Source organism: Narcine bancroftii, chromosome 1, assembly GCF_036971445.1.
Source record: "Narcine bancroftii isolate sNarBan1 chromosome 1, sNarBan1.hap1, whole genome shotgun sequence".
Taxonomy (NCBI): domain Eukaryota; kingdom Metazoa; phylum Chordata; class Chondrichthyes; order Torpediniformes; family Narcinidae; genus Narcine; species Narcine bancroftii.
Window position 1 is genome coordinate 224,540,603 of NC_091469.1, and position 22,163 is coordinate 224,562,765.

The 22,163-nt window shown below is 41.6% G+C and overlaps 2 protein-coding genes across 8 annotated transcripts in view; one reads left to right on the forward strand and one right to left on the reverse strand.

The window, feature by feature from the left end:
• Positions 1 to 4,066, reverse strand: part of LOC138739624 (endoplasmic reticulum aminopeptidase 1-like) — a 104,386-nt gene extending 100,320 nt beyond the window's left edge. For 2 of the 5 annotated variants that reach the window (XM_069892036.1, XM_069892089.1), the window contains exons 1-2: positions 3,519 to 3,764; positions 2,799 to 2,897 (exon numbers count right to left, since the gene is read on the reverse strand). The gene's annotated coding sequence lies outside the window, so the exon portion shown is untranslated. Of the gene's footprint in view, positions 1 to 2,798; positions 2,956 to 3,518; positions 3,765 to 3,962 lie in introns of those variants that run through there. The other 3 variants (XM_069892047.1, XM_069892062.1, XM_069892053.1) reach the window with 3 other exon arrangements.
• The window catches only part of LOC138739637 (endoplasmic reticulum aminopeptidase 2-like), a 56,144-nt gene continuing 37,742 nt past the window's right edge, over positions 3,762 to 22,163 (forward strand). For 2 of the 3 annotated variants that reach the window (XM_069892097.1, XM_069892106.1), the window contains exons 1-5: positions 3,762 to 3,855; positions 10,874 to 11,378; positions 15,166 to 15,304; positions 16,770 to 16,904; positions 19,320 to 19,440. In XM_069892097.1, coding sequence (XP_069748198.1) covers positions 10,882 to 11,378; positions 15,166 to 15,304; positions 16,770 to 16,904; positions 19,320 to 19,440 — 892 coding nt within the window. In that variant the 5' untranslated portion in view covers positions 3,762 to 3,855; positions 10,874 to 10,881. Of the gene's footprint in view, positions 3,856 to 10,873; positions 11,379 to 15,165; positions 15,305 to 16,769; positions 16,905 to 19,319; positions 19,441 to 22,163 lie in introns of those variants that run through there. The other variant, XM_069892112.1, reaches the window with a different exon arrangement.

Sequence of the window (22,163 nt, forward strand, 5' to 3'; positions counted from 1 at the left end):
ACTAAATTAGCCAGTTAACTCATGGAATTGGCACTGCCTGCTCATGATTCATAGTTCTCCATTCCCTGCATATTCATGCATCAGGAGTGAAACACAAGTCATATGAGAACATCAAACAGCACAGGCCCTTTGGCCCATGATGCTATGCTAACGTACTCCACAACCCTACATTTTTCATACAACCATGTGCCTATCAGAGTCTTTTGAGTGTCCCTACCATCACCCCTGGCAATGCTTTCCTGGCACCCACCATTTTCTCAGTGTATATAAAAACAATCTGATGTCTCCCCTAAATTTTCCTCTACTCAAATTGCTATCCTCTGGGATTGGCCATTACCAACTTGAGAAAAAGGTACTGGGTGCCCACCCTATCTGTATCTCTCAATCTTTTGCATCTCTATTAAACACCCTCTCATCCTCTGTCACTGCAAAGAGAAAAGCCCTCTCTTGTTGTAAGGTAAAACATCATGAGATGGGAATGTGTAGGGAGTTACCCTGTACAGGGCTGTAACAAGAAGGGGAGGTGTCCTTGTACTCCTGTTAGGTAAAACATCATGAGATGGGAATGTGCAGGGCTGTAACAAGATGTGAATGCATCCTTGTACTTACAAGATAAGAGGGACATTGATGGATTGAGAGGCAGGAAGCTAGCAGGGAAAGGATAGCAACAGTTTTAGTCATTGGACAAGTAATGATATGATGATGTTCTAAGCACATATCCAAGGGTATAAAAAATCACCATTTTGCTGATAACGGCAGAATGCATTCTCCGACTAACATGGTTAGTCGCAAGTGTTACAATCCGGTAATAAAGAACAAAGAACCCTGATTTCGACTCAGCCTGGTGTTTGTCTCACTCATTCATGAACAAAGCAGACCTAACATTGTACAACCTTTCTTCGTAGGACACAGACTCCAATCCAGGTGTAGAGGAGAACATCCTGGTGAATCTCCTCTGCACCCTCTCTAAAGCTTCTACATCCTTTCAATAATTAGGTGAACAGAACTGAAGACAATATTCTTAAGTGTAGTCCAACTTAAGTTTTATGGAGTAGCAACATTAATTCGCAGCTCTTGAATTCAATGGCCTGACTAATAAAGTCCAACACACCATTTGTCTTACCATGATATCAACTGGTGCAGCAACCTGTGAACCCTTCTTCCTCCACACTGCCAAGGATCCTGCCATTAACCATGTATTCTGTTTTCAAGTTAAATGTTCCAAAGTGTATCATTTCACACTTTCCTGGAATGAACTCCACCTACCTCCCCACCCAATTCTGCATCCTGTCGTCACCTACAACAACCTTCAACAATCCACAGTCTCTATTTCCTCACAAGCCTCATGCACGTTGCATCTACCCTTCCATTAAATGCTCCATCATCTAACAGAAATTATTGGAGAGAATTCTTCGGGATAACATTTTAGCCATATCTGAAAAAGCATAGACTGAAGGACAGCAGTTAGTACAATGCTATTCAAGTGTGGATCCAGCACTGTCTGTAATAAGTCCTCCTGTGTCTGCCATGTTGGATTTAGACTTGGTGAGGCAGTAAGTTATACAAAGCTTGCAGGCCCCTTGTTAAAAAAAACCAAATGATTTTCAAATGAATGCATTTACTGATTACATATTTATCATTTGGTTGGCTTGATCTCTTTCATAGGCTATAATATGATGTAGCCTGGAAACAAATACTTAAAAGTAATTTTTTAAATGGTTTTAACAAACATCAATATATATTTTGAAGCTCCTGCGGATTGGGTGGCCCCAAGCTGGAGCTTGTTTTGCTTATCCCTAAATCTGCCACGACGTGTCTGCGTGATTTCCTCTCACATTCCAAAGATGCATGGGATTAGGTTAGTTAATTGAGCAGCTTGGGCTCATGGGCTCTATCTCATAAGGAACAGAACATTATTAGGGATAATCACATGGCTTTGTTTAGGAGAAAACAAGTCTAACAATGATTGAGTTTTTTTAAAAAGATGTTACAAAGGTTAATGTGGGTAGGGTAGTGGATATTAACGGTGGACTTTAGTACATCATTCAATAAGACACCTTATGTTAGGCTGATTCTGAAGATTAAAGCACATGGGATCTACAATATGATAAAATTTGATTAAAAATTGACTGGGTCATAAAAGGCAGGTGGGTCATGGTACAAAGATATTATTCTGACTGGAGGTATGTGACCATGATGTTCCACAGGGATCAGTGTTAGGGACTATGTTGTTTGTGACATTTGGTTTAAACAAAAAAAGTGTAGATAAGTTGCAGAGAGCACAAAATTTAGCAGAGATGTGAATAGGAAGATTGGAGGTCCCTGCAAATATGTGAGGAAAGTTTTTTTTTAAATAAAAAAAAATGGTAGGAGCCTGTAATGTGTTGCCAGGGGAGATGTGGAACCAGGTTTAAAAGGCATTTAGGCAAGCTCATAAATGGGAAGGCAATGGAGGGATGCAGACCACAACCAGTCAAATGGGGATTAGTTTCCTGGTCATCATAGACATTGCAATCTGAAGACAGTGGCGGATTAACCATTAGGAGGAGTAGGTTTAAATCCAGAGACGCGGAAGGCAGGGGCTCCCAGGAAGGAGTGGGGACCTCAGGCGCTACGATTCTATCGACCCTAAAAGTTCAATCGACCCCCTGGCATTCTCCAACTCCATGGATAGCCCCATCGACACCTGGGGTCTATATTGACCACTTTGGAGAACCCCAATACAATTTAACGTAACTTTATTCTCTTCAAAGTGGGGGAAGGGAAAGGGGGAAAGCAAAGGGGGAAAGCAAGGTCACCTTCCTAAAGCTCAGCCGAAGGGCCCGGGTGGTAGTTAATCCCATTGGCTGAAGGGTCTTCCTTTCCTATATCCCATCTGAATCTTGGCCAGGTCAGCTCTAGAGAACAAGTAACATTCAGGGATGGTACTGAGACTCTGAGAGAATACACAAGGCCCTGTGGAAACAGTGAAGAACACTCACCACCTACCCCTTCAGATACCTCCTGCTCATCCACAACAACATCCGTGGTTCCCTCACTGGCCGTCATCAGCAGCGCCGCCCCCCCCCTCCTCCCCTCCCCCTCCTCCCCTCCCCCTCCCCCCCCCCTCCCCCTCCCCCCCCCCCTCCTCCCCCCCCCCTCCCCCCTCCCCCCCCCTCCCCCCCCCTCCCTCCCCCCCTCCCCCTCCCCCCCCCTCCCCCCCCTCCCTCCCCCCCTCCCCCTCCCCCCCCCCTCCCCCCCCTCCCTCCCCCCCTCCCCCTCCCCCCCCCCTCCCCCCCCTCTCCCCCCACTCCCCCCCTCTCCCCTCTCCCTCTCCCCCCCCCTCCCCCCCTCCCCCCCCCTCCCCCCCTCCCCCTCCCCTCCCCCCCCCTCCCCCCTCCCCTCCCCCCCCCTCCCCCCTCCCCCCCTCCCCCCCTCCCCCCTCCCCCTCCCCCCTCTCCCCTCCCTCCCCCCCTCTCCCCCCCCTCCCCCCCCTCCTCCCCTCTCCCCTCCCCTCCCATCCCAAGGGACGGTCCCACCTGCTGTCCCGCTGGGGTGGCTCCGGAACTGGAACTTCACCTGAGAGTTTAGTCCAACTCCCGTGAGGTGCACCTTCTCATTACATTGCTGGCGGGTCCGACCCCAGACTCGACAGGTCCCCACGCCTGTAGCCAATAACCCCCAGGCAGAATTTAAAAGTAAAACTCAACCCCTTTTAATTAAAATATTCACTCGGGAAGTAAGACAGGCAACTTTTCAGGGCTTTTAGATCCGGGTGATCAACCACCCCGAGTTGAAAGTGAAAATAAAAGTGTCGCTGGTGGCATTAAACAGCGTGTGGGCAACGTTAACAGCGACCCTACCGGACTCTGCATCGTAAGTGAAGCAGCGTTGCCTCTCTCGCCTTAATAATCGGCTGAATGTAACCTCATTAACCGGTGTTGCTGAAAGAGGGCTTTATATATTCAAATCTGTAAACCTACCCTTGAATCTAATGAATTGGCTTGTTAGTGCGATTTCTCTTTAAAAGGGCAATAATCGGCTGGACAACACGAAGCGGTCCTGCTGGCTGTGTCACGAATTGGAGGGTCCGCGCACACAGTGCGGAGGCGCCGGGTTCGCGCTTCCGCGCACCCTGTCTGCTTCAGAGGTTACACTATCCTGAGCTGTCCAGTTGAGCTGTTCTCTTCGTTCATTGCAGAACAGGGTCAAACAGGACAAGACAATCTTGATTTGATTAACTGCGCTATTTATTATAGCGGTTAACTGATTGATGAAAACTTCCTAGAGTCTCAAGAGTGTCAAATAAATATGCAATGGGTGTGTTTTTGACTGGGAGATTTGAATGGTAGACAGCAAAGAAAAACTACTAGGGAGATCTTGGCAGTGTGACAGAATATAAATGTTTTGGGGAGATAAAGTGGGGCAGGGTTTTTAGTGTAGGTCACATAAAATACTTTTAAACAGATCTTATTTAAAATACTGGAGCTCTGTTCATGCTGGACACGTCGGGGCCAACAGCATTGGCAGAAGCTTTGGAGAGTGCCCAAGAGATTTTACTAATGGATTGTTGCCTACAAAAAGGCAACAGATGATAAAGCTTGTCGGAGCTGCAGATTGTCTGCAGTGGAACTTGCTGTTCTAAGAGGGTCGTGTGGTTTTGCAAGCAGAGAGGGTCAAACAGGCTTTCTCTATGAGAGAGAAACACCAGTTCTGCAGTATTGCAGTTAGCAGCAGCTGGGACTGGAACAGAACAAGCTGGCAAGCTTGTGAAAAAACCCATTTGGAAGCCAGGTTGTGAGTTCTTAGTTCAGCCTGGTTAAAGCCCTTGTGGTTCATGCAAGAGGAGAGGACTGGCTGTCTAATGGTTCACTTGGAATTAGAGAAACAAGAACAAACTCTGTGGTGACCTGAAAGAAAGAGGTTATCATCTGGAGAACCCTGATGGGGGCAAGTTTCTTCGGCAAGACACTAAAGTGACTGATGGAAGTAAATCAGTTGTGTGTGTCCAGCGCACAACAAATCTCTCTCTGAAAACCGGCAAGAACCTTCCTGAGTGGTAACCATTTACCTTTCAAGCACCAAAGCCTGGTGAACTTTATAAATGTTAAATTCTGTGCACAGAATAAGAATTGCCTGCAACCAATGAACTTGGAGGAACGAGAAGTGAGATTGTTCTGTGATTCAAAGAACTTTTCTGAACTTACACACACACATTACATGCACGTGCGTTTAGAATTAGAATGGGGTTAAGTTAGGTGAGTTAAGTCGATAGTGATAAGTTAAAGTGTGATTCTGTTTTCATGTTAAAAGCAACTTTTGTTTAAGTAACCATTTGTCTTGGTGAATATCTATTGCTGCTGAGTTTTGGAGTCCTCTGGGCTCTTAACAGCAGCATTAAAATGGACATAAAAATGCTAGGGAAGAATTGGCAGAGCCCGTTGCTGAGAATATTTCAATCATCATTAGCTTCTGGCAGTGTGCTGCAATGCTGGAGGGTGACTAATGTTGTCTTTATTTAAAGAAGGGCAACAAGGACAAGCCAACAAAAAACAGACCAGTGAGCTCCATGTCAATGAATTGGAAAGTAGATGGAAGGAATCCTGAGGGATAACCTCAACCAGCCATTTGATGGTCATGGGTTGATTAGAGGTGGTCAATGTGGATTTATGTATGGCAGATCATGTCTCATAGAGTTTTTGGAGAAGTGACAGGCTTGCTGAGGGCAGGGGAGCGTATATTGTATGTACAGATTTTAGCAAGGCTCTTGACAAGTTTCTGCTTGGCTGGTTCATCTGAAAGGCTAAATCACATGGAATCCAAGCTTAGTAGAAAGAGGGGTAATAATGAAATTGTGTTTTCTGTTTCGAGACCTGTGTCTAGAGATGTGCTGCTGGGGTTGGTACTGGGTTGACCACTATTTGTTTTGTATATGAACAATTTGAATGACAATGTCGTTAATTGGATTGGTAAATATGTGGATGCCATTGATAATAGTTTATTGTTATCTACATTGCACAATATACATTTAGACTGAAATTCTTACTTGCTGCAGCTCTTCAGGTGCTTATTTTTATATATAAAAATAGACTCATGCACATATACAGAATTAAAACAAGATTCAATTAACAAAGGATAGATAATAAAATATTCACAGTTACCATAGGGGAAAAAGTGGTGTTACAATAGTGCAGACAGTCCTTTTTATGGTTTTGGGTAAGTCCTTTATTAGTGTAACCAGGGGAGGTTTAAGAACTCAATTGCACCAAAATTGGTGCTGTAGTGGAAGAAGTCTATTTTAGTTAATAATAGGACTGACATCAATTCAGTAGGGAGTGTCAAATGGGATTTAACACTTGACAAGTGTGAGGTGTGGCACTTTGGTAAATCAAACTGGGGGAGAAATTACATGGTGAATTGTAGGGTCCCAGGGAGTGATGAAGAATGGAGAGACCAAGGGAACAGGTGTATAGTTCCTTGAAAGTGGCAACTTGGGTGAAAAAGGCATTTGTCATGCTGGCTTTCATTGGGTAGGCCATTGAGTATATGTTAAGACCTCATGATTCAGCTGTGCAAGGCAATTCTGGATGCCCAACTATAGGAAGGACATTAATATATTGGAAAGGTGCGGAGGAGATTGACCAGATTGTTGCTGGAACCAGAGGGGTTGAGTTACAGAGAGAGGTTGGTTATTCTGAATCTTTATTCCCTAGAATTAAGTAGGCTGAGGGGTGGGGAATCTTGTAGAGGATTACTAAACCTTGTGGGGCATAGATAACCAGGGGCTTAGGTTTAAGATGAGAAGGAAAAAGATGTCGGAAGGATGAAAGAGAGACACATTTTTTTTCTCTCAGACGATGGTGTGCATCTAGAATGAGTTGCCAGAGGAGTCTAGAAGTGAGCACAATACCAAAATTCACAAGATGTTTGGACAGAATTATGGAGAGGAGGGACATGGAGGTACATGGAGACAAATGGCATTAACCCAGAATGCCAACTTGGTTGATGTAAGACTAATTGGCCCAAAGGCCCTGTTCTACATTGTTGGACTCTATGACTTGGCTCAAACCTACTGTAAGGGATGCTGAGCAACACTAATGGTATCCTTGTCTGCCTTACGGTAGGCAGAAGGCAATTTCATGGACTTTTACATGTTCTGTACTATTACATGATATTACTTGAAGCTGGCAACCTGAGCTGAGCATTTAATGTAGCACAGAGATAGCTTACTCAGAACTATAATGGGAAGCAGATGGTGTGAGGTAGCCAGCATATTGGAGGGTGGAGCAAAGTGGAGTACTGACCTAAATTTGCCATGACTAATTTATAAATTACTGAGGATCTTAATACTCCTCTGTAGTATAGTGATTAGTATCCCTGCCTGTCATGCAGGTGACAGGGATTCATTTCCTTGCTGGGGAGGAAACAGTCAGAGCAATGCTGTTACAGTGTCAGAGACCCAGGATCAAATCAGGCGTTGTCTGTAATGAGTTTGTATGTTCTCCCTGTATTTGTGTGGGTTTCCTCCAGGGGCTCCAGTTTGCTCCCACCCTTCAAAAAAACATATGGGGGATGAAAATTATTTGGATGGCACAGTCTCGTGGGCCAGAAGGGCCTGTTACCATGCTGTAGGTGTAAATTTTGGGTGGCACAGTTAGCGTAGCTGTCAGTGACTGGAACTTGGGTTCGATTCCTGCGCTGTCTGTTACAAGTTTGTACATTGTCTCGGAATCTCTGTGTGCGTATCCTCTGGGAGCTCTGGTATCCTCTGGGAGCTCTGGTTTCCTCCCACCCTTCAAAACTTACTGGGGGTTGTAGATCAATTAGGTGTAATTGGGCTCATGGGCCAAAAGGGTTTGTTACGTCTAAATTTAATTTTTTTTTAAATTAAAAATGTAAATCTTTGTAAACACTAAATTCAGAAAATTGTAACTATTTCATGGATGTTTGGCAACCCATGATCCATATTTGAATAGAATACTTTGATTGGTTCATTGGTTACCTATTTTGTCCACAAATTCCCTTTACTGGCTTATCAGAATTGTCCTTTTCATAATTCTCTTGTGGCAGTCGCCATTCCTTGAGTTTTCTATTACTGCCGTCCAAAGTGTGACTGCAGAAAGTTCTTATAGGAATTAGGAAGTGCATTAATTTTTAAACAATGATTATAAATGGATGCAGAAGTAGAAACTCATCTGTGAGGAGAATTTGTCAGTGAATACATTCTATAAAAAACATGAATAAAATAAAATTACCATCAATTTGTCCAACGTGAACAATATTAATATTTTAAGAATGGAAGAAAATTATTTAATCTATTATTCCATGGGTCTAACCAATCAAACAACATGCAAAGAGAATGACCACAAGGCTTCTGATCAAGGAGTTTCATTTTCTTCAAAGCCTGGAACATTAGCACACGGGAAGTTTTCACCCACAGCAATGAGATGATGACCAGATCATTTTAGCGATGTTATTTGTGAATATTGGTTGGCATTAGGGAGAATTTGTCTGCTCTTAGAATTGTTGTCTGGCTGTGGGAGCATCACACTTAATGTAGCATTCACCTGTAAGATGCATCTTCGTCAGTGCATCGCTCCCTTACTATCTATCACAGATTGAATCTGCAGCACTCTGACCCTGAGGTTAGCAGAATAGTAACCGAGCCACTTAATTACTTACTATTAAATGATCCAGAAGAATTTGTATCATGGAATATATCATGCAGATTACACCAGTTCAAGAAAGTAGCTCCCCGACGCTGTCCGGGGGGGGTAATTGAGGATGGGCAACTAAATGCTTTCAATTATCAAAAAAAAAATGAATCAAAGAAGTCAAAACGAATCAAGAAACAGTAATATTGGGATTAGATTTTCGATCCCAAAGTAATTTATGAGGGGGGAAAAAAACGTGAACCATGTGAGGAATAAAAGAATAGAGGCAACGTCTTCCAATTAATTTGTCAATACAGTAAATGATTCAACATGCACAGTATAGCCATATAACAATTACAGATCGGAAACAGGCCATATCGGCCCCTCTAGTCTACACCGATTTAAGTGAAACTCCACTAGTCCCACCTACCTGCTCCCTGCCCATTACCCTCCAGCCCCCTCACATCCATGTACTCACCCAACCTCCTCTTAAATGACAACATTGACCCTGCTGCAACCAACGCTTCTGGAATTCTTCTCAACAAAGCAGCTGCTGCAATCACAAATGCAGCTGTAATCACAGATTATTTTTGTATATTAGATTGCTGTTGGACTGTTGCTGTGAAAACATGATTCGTTTCGCAGAGGATTTGAATATTCAACAATGGATTAGTTGGATAATCATAAAGTGAAAACTGTTATCTTGAAAATAACATTGGACAGTTTATTAATTTCCCAGGCCTCTGCCAGATATTGACATGTAACTTCATAATTTCTTCTTTTTCTTCTTCTTTGGCTTGGCTTCGCGGACGAAGATTTATGGAGGGGGTAAAAGTCCACGTCAGCTGCTGGCTCGTTTGTGGCTGACAAGTCCGATGCGGGACAGGCAGACACGGTTGCAGCGGCTGCAGGGGAAAATTGGTTGGTTGGGGTTGGGTGTTGGGTTTTTCCTCCTTTGCCTTTTGTCAGTGAGGTGGGCTCTGCGGTCTTCTTCAAAGGAGGTTGCTGCCCGCCAAACTGTGAGGCGCCAAGATGCACGGTTTGAGGCGTTATCAGCCCACTGGCGGTGGTCAATGTGGCAGGCACCAAGAGATTTCTTTAGGCAGTCCTTGTACCTTTTCTTTGGTGCACCTCTGTCACGGTGGCCAGTGGAGAGCTCGCCATATAACACGATCTTGGGAAGGCGATGGTCCTCCATTCTGGAGACGTGACCCATCCAGCGCAGCTGGATCTTCAGCAGCGTGGACTCGATGCTGTCGACCTCTGCCATCTCGAGTACTTCGACGTTAGGGATGAAAGCGCTCCAATGGATGTTGAGGATGGAGCGGAGACAACGCTGGTGGAAGCGTTCTAGGAGCCGTAGGTGATGCCGGTAGAGGACCCATGATTCGGAGCCGAACAGGAGTGTGGGTATGACAACGGCTCTGTATACGCTTATCTTTGTGAGGTTTTTCAGTTGGTTGTTTTTCCAGACTCTTTTGTGTAGTCTTCCAAAGGCGCTATTTGCCTTGGCGAGTCTGTTGTCTATCTCATTGTCGATCCTTGCATCTGATGAAATGGTGCAGCCGAGATAGGTAAACTGGTTGACCGTTTTGAGTTTTGTGTGCCCGATGGAGATGTGGGGGGGCTGGTAGTCATGGTGGGGAGCTGGCTGATGGAGGACCTCAGTTTTCTTCAGGCTGACTTCCAGGCCAAACATTTTGGCAGTTTCCGCAAAGCAGGACGTCAAGCGCTGAAGAGCTGGCTCTGAATGGGCAACTAAAGCGGCATCGTCTGCAAAGAGTAGTTCACGGACAAGTTTCTCTTGTGTCTTGGTGTGAGCTTGCAGGCGCCTCAGATGGAAGAGACTGCCATCCGTGCGGTACCGGATGTAAACAGCGTCTTCATTGTTAGGGTCTTTCATGGCTTGGTTCAGCATCATGCTGAAGAAGATTGAAAAGGGGGTTGGTGCGAGAACACAGCCTTGCTTCACGCCATTGTTAATGGAGAAGGGTTCAGAGAGCTCATTGCTGTATCTGACCCGACCTTGTTGGTTTTCGTGCAGTTGGATAATCATGTTGAGGAACTTTGGGGGACATCCGATGCGCTCTAGTATTTGCCAAAGCCCTTTCCTGCTCACGGTGTCGAAGGCTTTGGTGAGGTCAACAAAGGTGATGTAGAGTCCTTTACTTCAGTAAATTAGATCACATTTTTGATTTTCTATTATTACTAATATTCTGTACTGTTTGATTTCCTCTCAGTTTGGAGAATGCTGTTCAAGATTATGCTTTTTGCTGTTGGAGTACTGATTCAGGTCCTACTGTGCATTGGTGTCCATGAAAATACAAACTTTCCTATGGCTTCTAATGGTCAAATGTTTCCATGGAACAAGATGAGGCTACCTGCCAGGATCATTCCAATCCACTATGATCTTCAGGTACATCCCAATTTGACCACTTCAACCTTCACCGGGTTAGCTAAGATTCAGATTTTTATCAGACAAGAAACTAGCAATATCGTCCTCCACGCCAAGCACCTGGACATCAGTAACGCGACGATTGCATTAACTAGAGATGGAGTTACTCATCCAGAAAGCAGTTTGCACGTTTTGGAATACCCACCTTTTGAGCAAGTAGCTCTGGAGAATGCCAAGTCTTTGAATAGTGGAGAGAGCTACATTGTTAGTATTTATTATACAGCCAATCTCTCTGAGAGCTTTTATGGCTTTTATAAAAGTACTTACAAAACTTCAGAAGGGGATAAAAGGTAAGCCAATAATACATCTTTACAAAAGCTTTGTACTCCTCCATGATATATAACAATAAAAGACTTTGATGGGTAATTTTGTATTTGTATAACTGCATAAAATTAATATATATAGAAATATTTTGCTTGCCAGTAAAAAATATTAGATGAAAGGGAAATTAAAAATGTTGATCAGTGAGGATGCCTAATATGTAATTAAAATATTTTTATATTAAATTAAGAATAAGGATTGAGAGATTTGCCCCTAAACTGCGGCTTTACAATTTATGTCACGAGAGTCTGTATAATACAAATGAGGTGATGCCAGATGTGAGAGGATGCAAATCACAGCAGATCACTTTTGGAGCAGATGTAGCTGGAAGGAGAGGAATGCAATAAATGAAGAATAATTAAAGAAATAGAGAACAATGTTCTTTTTTTAAACTTTATTTATTCGTTCAAAAAACAAATAATATATGACATATACAGCAATTAAACATGAACATTCTTTTTTATATCTATGTAAAAAAAAAAGAAAAGATCCACCCCTTCAGCCAACTCTCCTAAGGAAAGCCATAAAAAAAGAAAAAGAAAATTTTAAAAAAAGTTAAATATACATATTAAAATCTAATCAATATAAATTGAAATGTAAATATTCTGAGTATAACAGCCACTTATTTATAAAAAAATTATAATCATCATGCGAAACATATGTAATTTTTTCCATATTTAATGTCATTATGCTATCTATTAATATCAATCATATTTGTATCTTTCCACGTACTAGTTTTTGCTACGGATAAAGCTAAATATACAAAAGCAAGCTGAAACTTATCTAATCCCAAGCCTTTCAGAGGTTGCAAACTACCCAATAAAAATACTGTTGGATCTAAAACTATTTTAATCTCATACAGATATTCTAAAAACGATTGAATTTTCTTCCAAAAAGATTGTATATGTATACATGACCAAACAGCATGAAAAAAGTTCCAACTGTATCACCACATCTAAAACACAAATCTGATTCATTAAAACCATATTTTTTTTAATTTTTCAGGTGTCAAATATAATTGATGTAAAAAATTGTAATTAATCATTGCATAACGTGCATTTATCAATCTAGTTACACTATCATAACAAATATCTAACCAATCCTCTTCAGAAAAAGTAAAACCAATAAATGCTTCCCATTTAATTTTAGATTTATCCCAGCCCTTTTTATCCATACCATCCTGTAATATTTGATACATAAATGAAATATAACCCTTCTCTGGTTCCTTCATAAGAGAAGTCTCAAATTTAGTCATTTTAGGTAAAATCATATCTCTACCAAACATACATTTTACCAAAGATCGAATTTGATAATAAAGAAATAAAGAATTCTTATCAATGCCAAAATCTTCCCTCATCTGATTAAAAGATAAAAACTTACCATCTTTAAAACAATCTCCGAAATTTTTCACACCTTTAAATCTCCAATGCAATAAACTTTGATTATGTATTGAAAAAGAAATAAGTTGAATATTATTCAATGGAGTCAAAGCCAATAACTTACCCCTAGAACCTTTCATTTTATTTTTTCTTTATCCATAACTTCATTAAATGTTTTAGTATAGGCACATTATATTGTTGTAACAAATTCATATTCCACCTAAACAAAAATTGATGCATTTCAAATTCAGAAATACTTGCCATCTCAATTTTAGCCTAACTAGGAGGCCGTACCAAATCCATCAATGAACTAATAAATTTAAGTTGGGCTGCCTCATAATAATTTTGAAAATGTTGTAAACGTAATCCCCCTAACTCATATTTCCAAGTTAATTTATTCAAAGCTACTCTCGAAAATTTACCTCTCCATAAAAACTCCCTAACCATTTTATTCAAATATCAAAAAAAAATTTTATCAAGTAAATACGGAATAGATTGAAACAAATATTGTATATGCGGAAAGATATTCATCTTAATTGTATTTATCCTTACCATTAAATTAATAGGTAAATCTTTCCATTTAATCAAATCAGTTTTTTTTTTCATTAACAGAGCATAATTTAATTTACATAAAGATTGATAATTAACATTCAAAATTATACCCAGATATTTAATTCGATCAGTCCACTTCAAATTAATAATATTCTTATAAACTGAATAATATCCTTCACTTAACGGTAATATTTCACTTTTTTCCCAATTAACTTTATATCCAGAAAGACATCCATATTGTATTAAACATTCCTTCAAATGCAAAAGTGACTGAGCTGGGTTTATTAAATACACCAATACGTCATCAGCAAATAAATTAATTTTATATTCCTCATCTAAAACTTTCATACCTTGTATGTGTGTATTTTGTCTTATGAACTGTGCTAAAGGTTCAATCACTAACGTAAACAAAGCTGGTGATAAAGAACAAGCTTGACGAGTTGATCGAGTTAACTTAAAAGATTCCAAAATCAAACCATTCATCAATACTCTAGCTACCGGTTTACTCTATAGAGCCCTAATCCAACCAATAAAAGAAGAACCAAATTTGAATTTCTTCAAAACTTTAAACAAAAAATTCCATTTAACTCTATCAAATGCTTTTTCTGCATCTAAGGATATCACCATCGAATGATCTAAAGATTGTTGAAATCTATTAATCAAACTAATCACTCGCAAAATATTATCTGAAGCATATCTATTCCTTATAAAACCTATTGTGAATGCAATAAATGAAGAATAATTAAACAGAGAACGATGTTCTTTGAAAGTTTGAAATGAAAGGAATGCTGGAAAATCTCTCTATGCTCTCATTGGTCTCCTTCAATCTGCATCTCCTCCAGACAGGTTGGCTTATATTCATGAACCTTTACCATCCTTTTTTGGCCAGCACCCTTGCCATTTGTGTCATTCAGACAATCCCAGGCACTCCTATTTTTCTCTCCTCCCTTCCCCATGTTCTGCAATTTAAAACATGTTTGATTTATAACTTTTCATAGTTCTGATGAAAGGTTATTGTTCAGGTTTTCCAGAGCACATCCAATATCTCCTTTGATTTTGGTTATTCACTCTCTGCTGTTCTTTGTGTTTTAATTAAGTCTACAGGTTTACTGTGGTTTGTCCACAGAAAGTCTGGGTAAAGTACATGTCCTTTGAATATATCTACAATGATGTGTGTATGAATATGGACTTGCAGTTTATGAACTAAAGTCAAAAAATGGCAATTTTCAAGAAGAGATTGCACATATAAGGAAGTATAATATTCCTCTAAAATTTAATATATTATCACCTTCCAGCTTTACATTTTTCCACTTCCAGTACTCCTGAAATTCAGTGAAAATATTGCTTATTGCAATACTGGAAAGATTTTATTTGCTACATATTTGGATTCTTTATCAATGGGTTCTTAGCTTTTCTAGTTAACAAAATTGATTTAGGATAATTGGTAAGTTTTTCACTTTTCTTACTTATATATTTTTATCTCTTCTAATTGGCAAAGAGCCTGATTTCTTACTTATAAATACAGCAGTGAGAAGTATTAGCCCTCCTTTTAACTTGCTAGAATTGATTGCTTTGTGTATACTGCATTTGAGTACATGAATATTGATATTTATTTCTTTTGTATCATTGTGTTGGGTATTCAAGTAGAATGTGACTGAAGCTGACACTTTAAGTGGCATCCCCAAGGTTTAGGAATGATCAGACTTGGATGACTTCCACAATTCTCAAACGTATAAACAGAACTTCAAAGTAGTGTGAAAATATGTTTATTGTACATATTTATGACTATAATTTAATTTTGAATTATTTATATAATTATTTGCAGAATTCTTGCATCGACTCATTTTGAACCCACTTCAGCACGGATGGGCTTTCCATGTTTTGATGAACCATCTTTTAAAGCCAATTTTTCGATCAAGATAAAAAGAGAAAAGCAGCATATTGCTCTGTCCAATATGCCCATTGTATGAAATTCTGTTATTTAAACATCTTAACCTTGTAATTTCTAATAGTATTTATTGTGCAGTCGGCAAAATACAGACATCCACCGCATAATGTCCAACTGCGTATATGTCCCCGGTCCTATAAGGTTATAACAGAGTTCAGAAATCCCAATTGGAGAATAGGACATGGCTTCCTACACGAAACACGTGTATCTCATGTCTTTTGTATACAAAGCAATTGCCAGGCATATAATGATACAGTACATCTATAACCTATAATGCTGGAGAGGCTCAGTAGGTCAAACAGTGACCTTTATGTAAATAAGTCCACCTGTACATCCAGTGTACTTATTTACTGCATTTGGTACACCCTTTGTAGCATCTGTACATCGGAGAGACTGGTTGCAGACCGGGAGGTCACTTCGCTCAGCACCTCCTCTCTGTCCGCAACCACAGCGATCTCCCAGTGCAAACTATTTCAATTCTGGGTCACAATCCCGCGCTCACATTGTCTGTCCATGGCCTTATGTACTGTCCCAGCCTGACCACCCACAGATTGGAGGAACAACACCTTATTTTCCATCTGGGCACCCTCCAGCCAGATGGCATGAATATTGTCTATTAAACCTTTATTTTCTTCCCCATCCCCTATTTCCTGCCTTTCCAGTTCTTTCACCTACACAAAAGCCCTGCCTTTGCTCCCCCTCCCCCTCATTGCTGCTGTCCCCTCCCTCTTCTCCACCTATCATCTCCTGCCCTGCCACACCCCCCCTCCCCTTCCCACTCTTTTATTCTGATGCGCACTGGCATTTTCTCATACATTGATGAAGGGCTCAAGCCCGAAACGTCGGTTATGTATCATTGCCTTTGCTACGTAAAGGACACTGTTTGACCTACCGAGTCTCTCCAGCATTTTGAGTTTTTGCTTCTACTACAGTGTCCACAGAGTTCGGTGTTCCCCCCCCCCCACCGCCCCATACAGCCTATAATACATATGTATTGATAGTCGTAATAAATGCCTATGTTACTATAATATGGTTGTGATAGTATGAGGTCCTACCACCTTTGTATATTTATTTGTATATATAGCTAATGATTGGCTGAGAACTGTAGCCCCACCTACTGGCAGGTCATAAAGGGCTGCTCCTAACCAGACCCAGGTCAGTCTGGACTGGTCGACCTCGATGTACTACGCTCCAGTCTTCTGTTAATAGAAGCCTTGCTTTGAGTCTACAAGTCTTTGAGTCATTTGATGCACTACAATGGTGTTCATACATCAACCAAATTGCATAACGTCCAAGTTCACTGAACGTATCATGGACGTTAAGTAGCGCATCACTATCATACTATGGGACTGCAGCAATGTCATTGCCTTCCTGCTGGATGATCCAATAGGTCTGTTTTGACTATAAGTTGGATACAAATGCTGTACACTTGCGAAAAAATATTATTTAAAAATGTGCCTGAGCATTTTTCTTTTTTGTAGATTAAATCTCTGCCAACAGCAGATGGGCTTTTAGAAGATTACTTTGATGTGAGTGTGAAGATGAGCACCTACTTGGTGGCCTTCATTGTCTGTGATTTTAAATCCGTCAGTGCTGTAACGTCAACAGGAATTAAGGTGAGTGATACCTTGAAGAAGGGCTCAGACCCGAAGGGTTGTTTATATATCTTTACCTCCAGCGTTTTTGTGTTTTCTCAGGAATTAAGGTGAGCTGTGTTTTGGTGTTAGCTTTCTCTGCCAAAACAGTCCAACTGCTGGGCATCTAGGTGAGATGCCAGTGATCAACAGTGCCATGTTTTCAAAATATGGAAACATAGAAAGGGCAACCTGTTTTTTTTAAAATCTGTAATTAATTCTCTTTTTGAGCATTGTTTGATGCAATGACTGCAACATTACATATTTATATCTCTTCTAATTGGCAAAGAAGCTGATTATACATAAACGCCCAATGAGAATGGGGCAGCTTGGTCATTAAAATGGCAGCATCAATGTTGCAGCACCAATTGTATCCTCTGCTGTTTTAGCTGATTGGCTCAGGACACAGTCGGTTTAAATGTGTAGCTAACGATGGTTTGAATTTAAAGGCGAATGCTGGCAGTGACTTCAACTATCGGGGAGAAAAATATTCTTTGTGAGCAGGATGTGCTCTGGAAGAGGCCAAGGAAAGTTCGATTTAATTGTATTTTATTGTAACCCAGGAGCCTCCATGGGAAAGCTGTGGCCCTTTCCCATCCTAGACTTTTCTCCCCCACTGAAAATACTCTGGAACACTCCCACACCCCCTCCCCTCCTGTCACCAGAGCTTGCTTCACATCATAAAAGTATTTTTTTTAAATTATTAATGATAATTCCCTTGGTTGTCTGCTGATTATCTTCCTGCCGTGCAATTTGTAACCTCCTGCCATCCATACCATCATGTACTCAGTGCTCTGCTTTCTTCGTGCCTTTAACAAAAGTGGGTCTGGAAAGGAATCTTCCTTGGACCAGTCATGAGTCTCTCTAGGTTCATCTATTGTATCAGAGTTCAATCAAATCATTATGCTCTGGGGGCAGCAGGGAAACTATTGGAATTTTATTAACATTACTTCAATAACTACTACTTGGCCACAGATCATAAAGCGATGGCCTGTTATTCTAGGATTGGCTTGTTTGAAGTGTACACTGAAATCTATTAAATCTCTGATTTTGAAATGTTTACCTAGAAATGTGTCCTCGGTCTTCCTCCACTACTAGGAATGCAAAAGAGGCATACCTTCTTCAGATGGTGTTACAAAAACAAATTATCCCTATCTCTCTAATTAATTGTATTGATTTAAATAGAATAAAATTTAGAGGCAAAGCAGAATTTGCCAATTATAAAATGTATGGTACGTGTAACATTGCCTAAAGGCGAGCACTCAGCAGCACAAGGACAGGTTCTTCCCCACTGCCATCAGGTTCCTGAATAATCAATGAACCGGACACTGCCTTACGTTCTGTGCCTTTTTTCCTAATATAATAATGTGATATGGTGCATTTCATCGGATGCAAGGATCGACAACGAGATAGACAACAGACTCGCCAAGGCAAATAGCGCCTTTGGAAGACTACACAAAAGAGTCTGGAAAAACAACCAACTGAAAAACCTCACAAAGATTAGCGTATACAGAGCCGTTGTCATACCCACACTCCTGTTCGGCTCCGAATCATGGGTCCTCTACCGTCATCACCTACGGCCCCTAGAATGCTTCCACCAGCGTTGTCTCCGCTCCATCCTCAACATTCATTGGAGCGTCTTCATCCCTAACATCGAAGTACTCGAGATGGCAGAGGCCGAGAGCATCGAATCCACGCTGCTGAAGATCCAACTGCGCTGGGTAGGTCACGTCTCCAGAATGGAGGACCATCGCCTTCCCAAGATCTTGTTATATGGCGAGCTCTCCACTGGCCACCGTGACAGAGGTGCACCAAAGAAGAGGTACAAGGACTGCCTAAAGAAATCTCTTGGTGCCTGCCACATTGACCACCGCCAGTGGGCTGATATCGCCTCAAACTGTCCATCTTGGTGCCTCACAGTTCGGCGGGCAGCAATTTCCTTTGAAGAAGACCGCAGAGCCCACCTCACTGACAAAAGACAAAGGAGGAAAACCCAACACCCAACCCCAACCAACCAATTTTCCCTTGCAACCGCTGCAACCGTGTCTGCCTGTCCTGCAACGGACTTGTCAGCCATAAACGAGCCTGCAGCTTACGTGGACATTGCCCCTCCATAAATCTTCGTCCGCAAAGCCAAGCCAAAGAAAGAATAATGTCATAAGTGATTATAACATGTATGTTTGCACTATGATGTTTTGCCACAAAACAACAAATTTCATGACTTGTTCGTGACAGTAAATCCTCATTCTGACATTACAGGACCTGGATGTATTTCCAAGGACCCACATTTCAATTAAAAATGTGAACACATTGTGAAGGCGTTTGCATTCTGTTATCCAAATGTTCCCTGAATATGGAGGTATACACGTTTTAAGAGGGAGTTATTTGTTCCAACAGGTGTCCATCTACGCTGCTCCAGATAAATGGAATCAAACACATTACGCTCTAGAGGCAGCAGTGAAACTATTGGAATTTTACGAACATTACTTCAATATTTACTACCCACTCCCAAAGCAGGGTAAGTCAAAGCTAAGTTTTCTTTTTATTTTTAAAATATTTTTAATTGAGTTTAACAAGTAAGCATAAATACAGAATTGACAAATACATAATAATTCATTTGTATACTAGTTAGCATGCACAAAAAAATGAGAAGAAATTAGATAAAACTACATCAATAATAGCTTATAATACCTCAAAAACATTTAATTGAAATGATCTACACGACTATGTTAAATCTGTTTGTTGAAATGACTTGTATAAAATAAAATTTAAAAAAACGAATCTATCCCCTCCCTCTAATCAAGGTTACCTTATAAATTAATTTTTAAAAACAACCCTGGAATTTCCATTGAAAATATAAATTTTGAGTGATACCCTTTGTATAAGACGACCCCAAAAAAGAAAAATTCTGGAACTTACTGCTGATCAGTGGATGCTGCTAACAGCAAATAACAACATTTTAATACCAAATTCCACTGTAAAGGCTTTTATTTTTTTTAGTATATTTTAAAATAAACCATCGTCAGTTTCTGTAACAGTCATTTAAAGCTTGTACAGAGCTGAAGGCAGTCGGACTGGGTGGATGGACCCCATGGGGGGAGCGCTGGGACTTCGTTGATAACTAACAGGACGCGTGCAAGGTTGGGTCAGAGCCGGTGGGAAGATGGCAATGGTGTTGAGCCTTCGCTGACAAGGTGCAGATTTTAGACCTGGTGTATAAGACAGTCCAGTTTTTGAGGTGAAATTTTTAAGTTTCGCTGATCATCCCATATGCTGGCATATACGATAGGAAACAAAGGATACTGTACAGTCAAACAGGTCTAATGGTCGTGGGAGAACTAAGGCCAGGAATGGAAGAGGGAAGTGGTAGGTGGGAGTGAGGTGAGAGGAGGATAACAGGACAGATGCACATGGGTAGTGTTATGGACCCTGGACAATTTTATATTTGAACAGGGCAGGACTGAACCTACAGTGGGAGAGAGAGAGGAGAGAGGATTGTGTGCTGCTGTGAAGCGCTTCAGTAGCACTGGGAAAACTGACAGCTGCGTGGGAAGCGCTGAAACAGCACTGGGAGAAATGACAGCTGTCAGAAGCGTGAGAGCCACACGCTGGAAGCTGAAGGGCTTGCGGAGAGCTCTCCCGCTGTAGCCAACCTCTCTTCACCCCTCAAGAGAGCTGAAGGCACACGCTGGTATAGTTGAAGAGCCTAGTGCGCTGAGTTTTGAACTGGCTGTTCAAAGGGCAGAGAGTCAGACAGTTGGTCTGTGTGTGCGTGCTCACCCAGCAGCTTTAGCAAACAAGAGGCTGAGTTGCTTCATTCATGAGTGCTAGCACTGCTGTCTGTAACTGTCTGGCAGTGTGCACATCCAGGGGAGAAAGGAGACTAAGCTACTTTGTCTCTGGGTACCTGCACTGTTGTCCTGATGGGAGTTTGTGCCACTCTGATACGCAGAATGTGTGTGTGTGCGTGTGTGTGCGTGTGTGTGTGTGTGTGTGTGTGTGTGCGTGTGTGTGCGTGTGTGTGCGTGTGTGTGCGTGTGTGTGTGTGTGTGTGACCTAGGATTTCCCAGTCCCCTAGGAGGTCACTAGGTGACCACATTCGTAACTCAGGAAAGTTATAATCTACAAATATCACAACCATCTGTCTCCAAGTTCAACTAAAGACCAGCATGAAACCAAACTAAGTATCCCAAGCCTGGAGACCAGACTCTGCGAGCTGTTCCTTTTTGACTGATGGACTTGACGTGACTGACTTGAGGTTTTGTTTTGGAGTTTTCTTTTGGGGCATTTTGGGCTTGGACTGGAATGGTCTGGGTTTTTAATCCCCATATATACCTTATAAACCTATTTTGTTAATGTTTTTTTTTCTTTCTTTGGCTTGGCTTCGCAGATGAAGATTTATGGAGGGGTAAATGTCCACGTCAGCTGCAGGCTCGTTTGTGGCTGACAAGTCCGATGCGGGACAGGCAGACACGTTTGCAGCGGTTGCAAGGGGAAAATTGGTTGGTTGGGGTTGGGTGTTGGGTTTTTCCTCCTTTGTCTTTTGTCAGTGAAGTGGGCTCTGCGGTCTTCTTCAAAGGAGGTTGCTGCCTGCCGAACTGAGAGGCGCCAAGATGGACGGTTTGAGGCGATATCAGCCCACTGGCGGTGGTCAATGTGGCAGGCACCAAGAGATTTCTTTAGGCAGTCCTTGTACCTCTTCTTTGGTGCACCTCTGTCTCGGTGGCCAGTGGAGAGCTCGCCATATAACACGATCTTGGGAAGGCGTTGGTCCTCCATTCTGGAGACGTGACCTACCCAGCGCAGTTGGATCTTCAGCAGCGTGGATTCGATGCTCTCGGCCTCTGCCATCTCGAGTACTTCGATGTTAGGGATGAAGTCGCTCCAATGAATGTTGAGGATGGAGCGGAGACAACGCTGGTGGAAGCGTTCTAGGAGCCGTAGGTGATGCCGGTAGAGGACCCATGATTCGGGCCGAACAGGAGTTTGGGTATGACAATGGCTCTGTATACGCTAATCTTTGTGAGGTTTTTCAGTTGGTTGTTTTTCCAGACTCTTTTATGTAGTCTTCCAAAGGCGCTATTTCAGGTGTTAAGTTTATTGAGGTAAATTCTTTTGTTAATCTGTTAATAAATTTTGTGTTAAACTTAACTCATCTGTTTATGCATCTCAGTTGCTGCTGGTGAGGCATAACAGTAGATATTTGAATAGTTCAGAGAATATTATGAACAATTTCTTGTT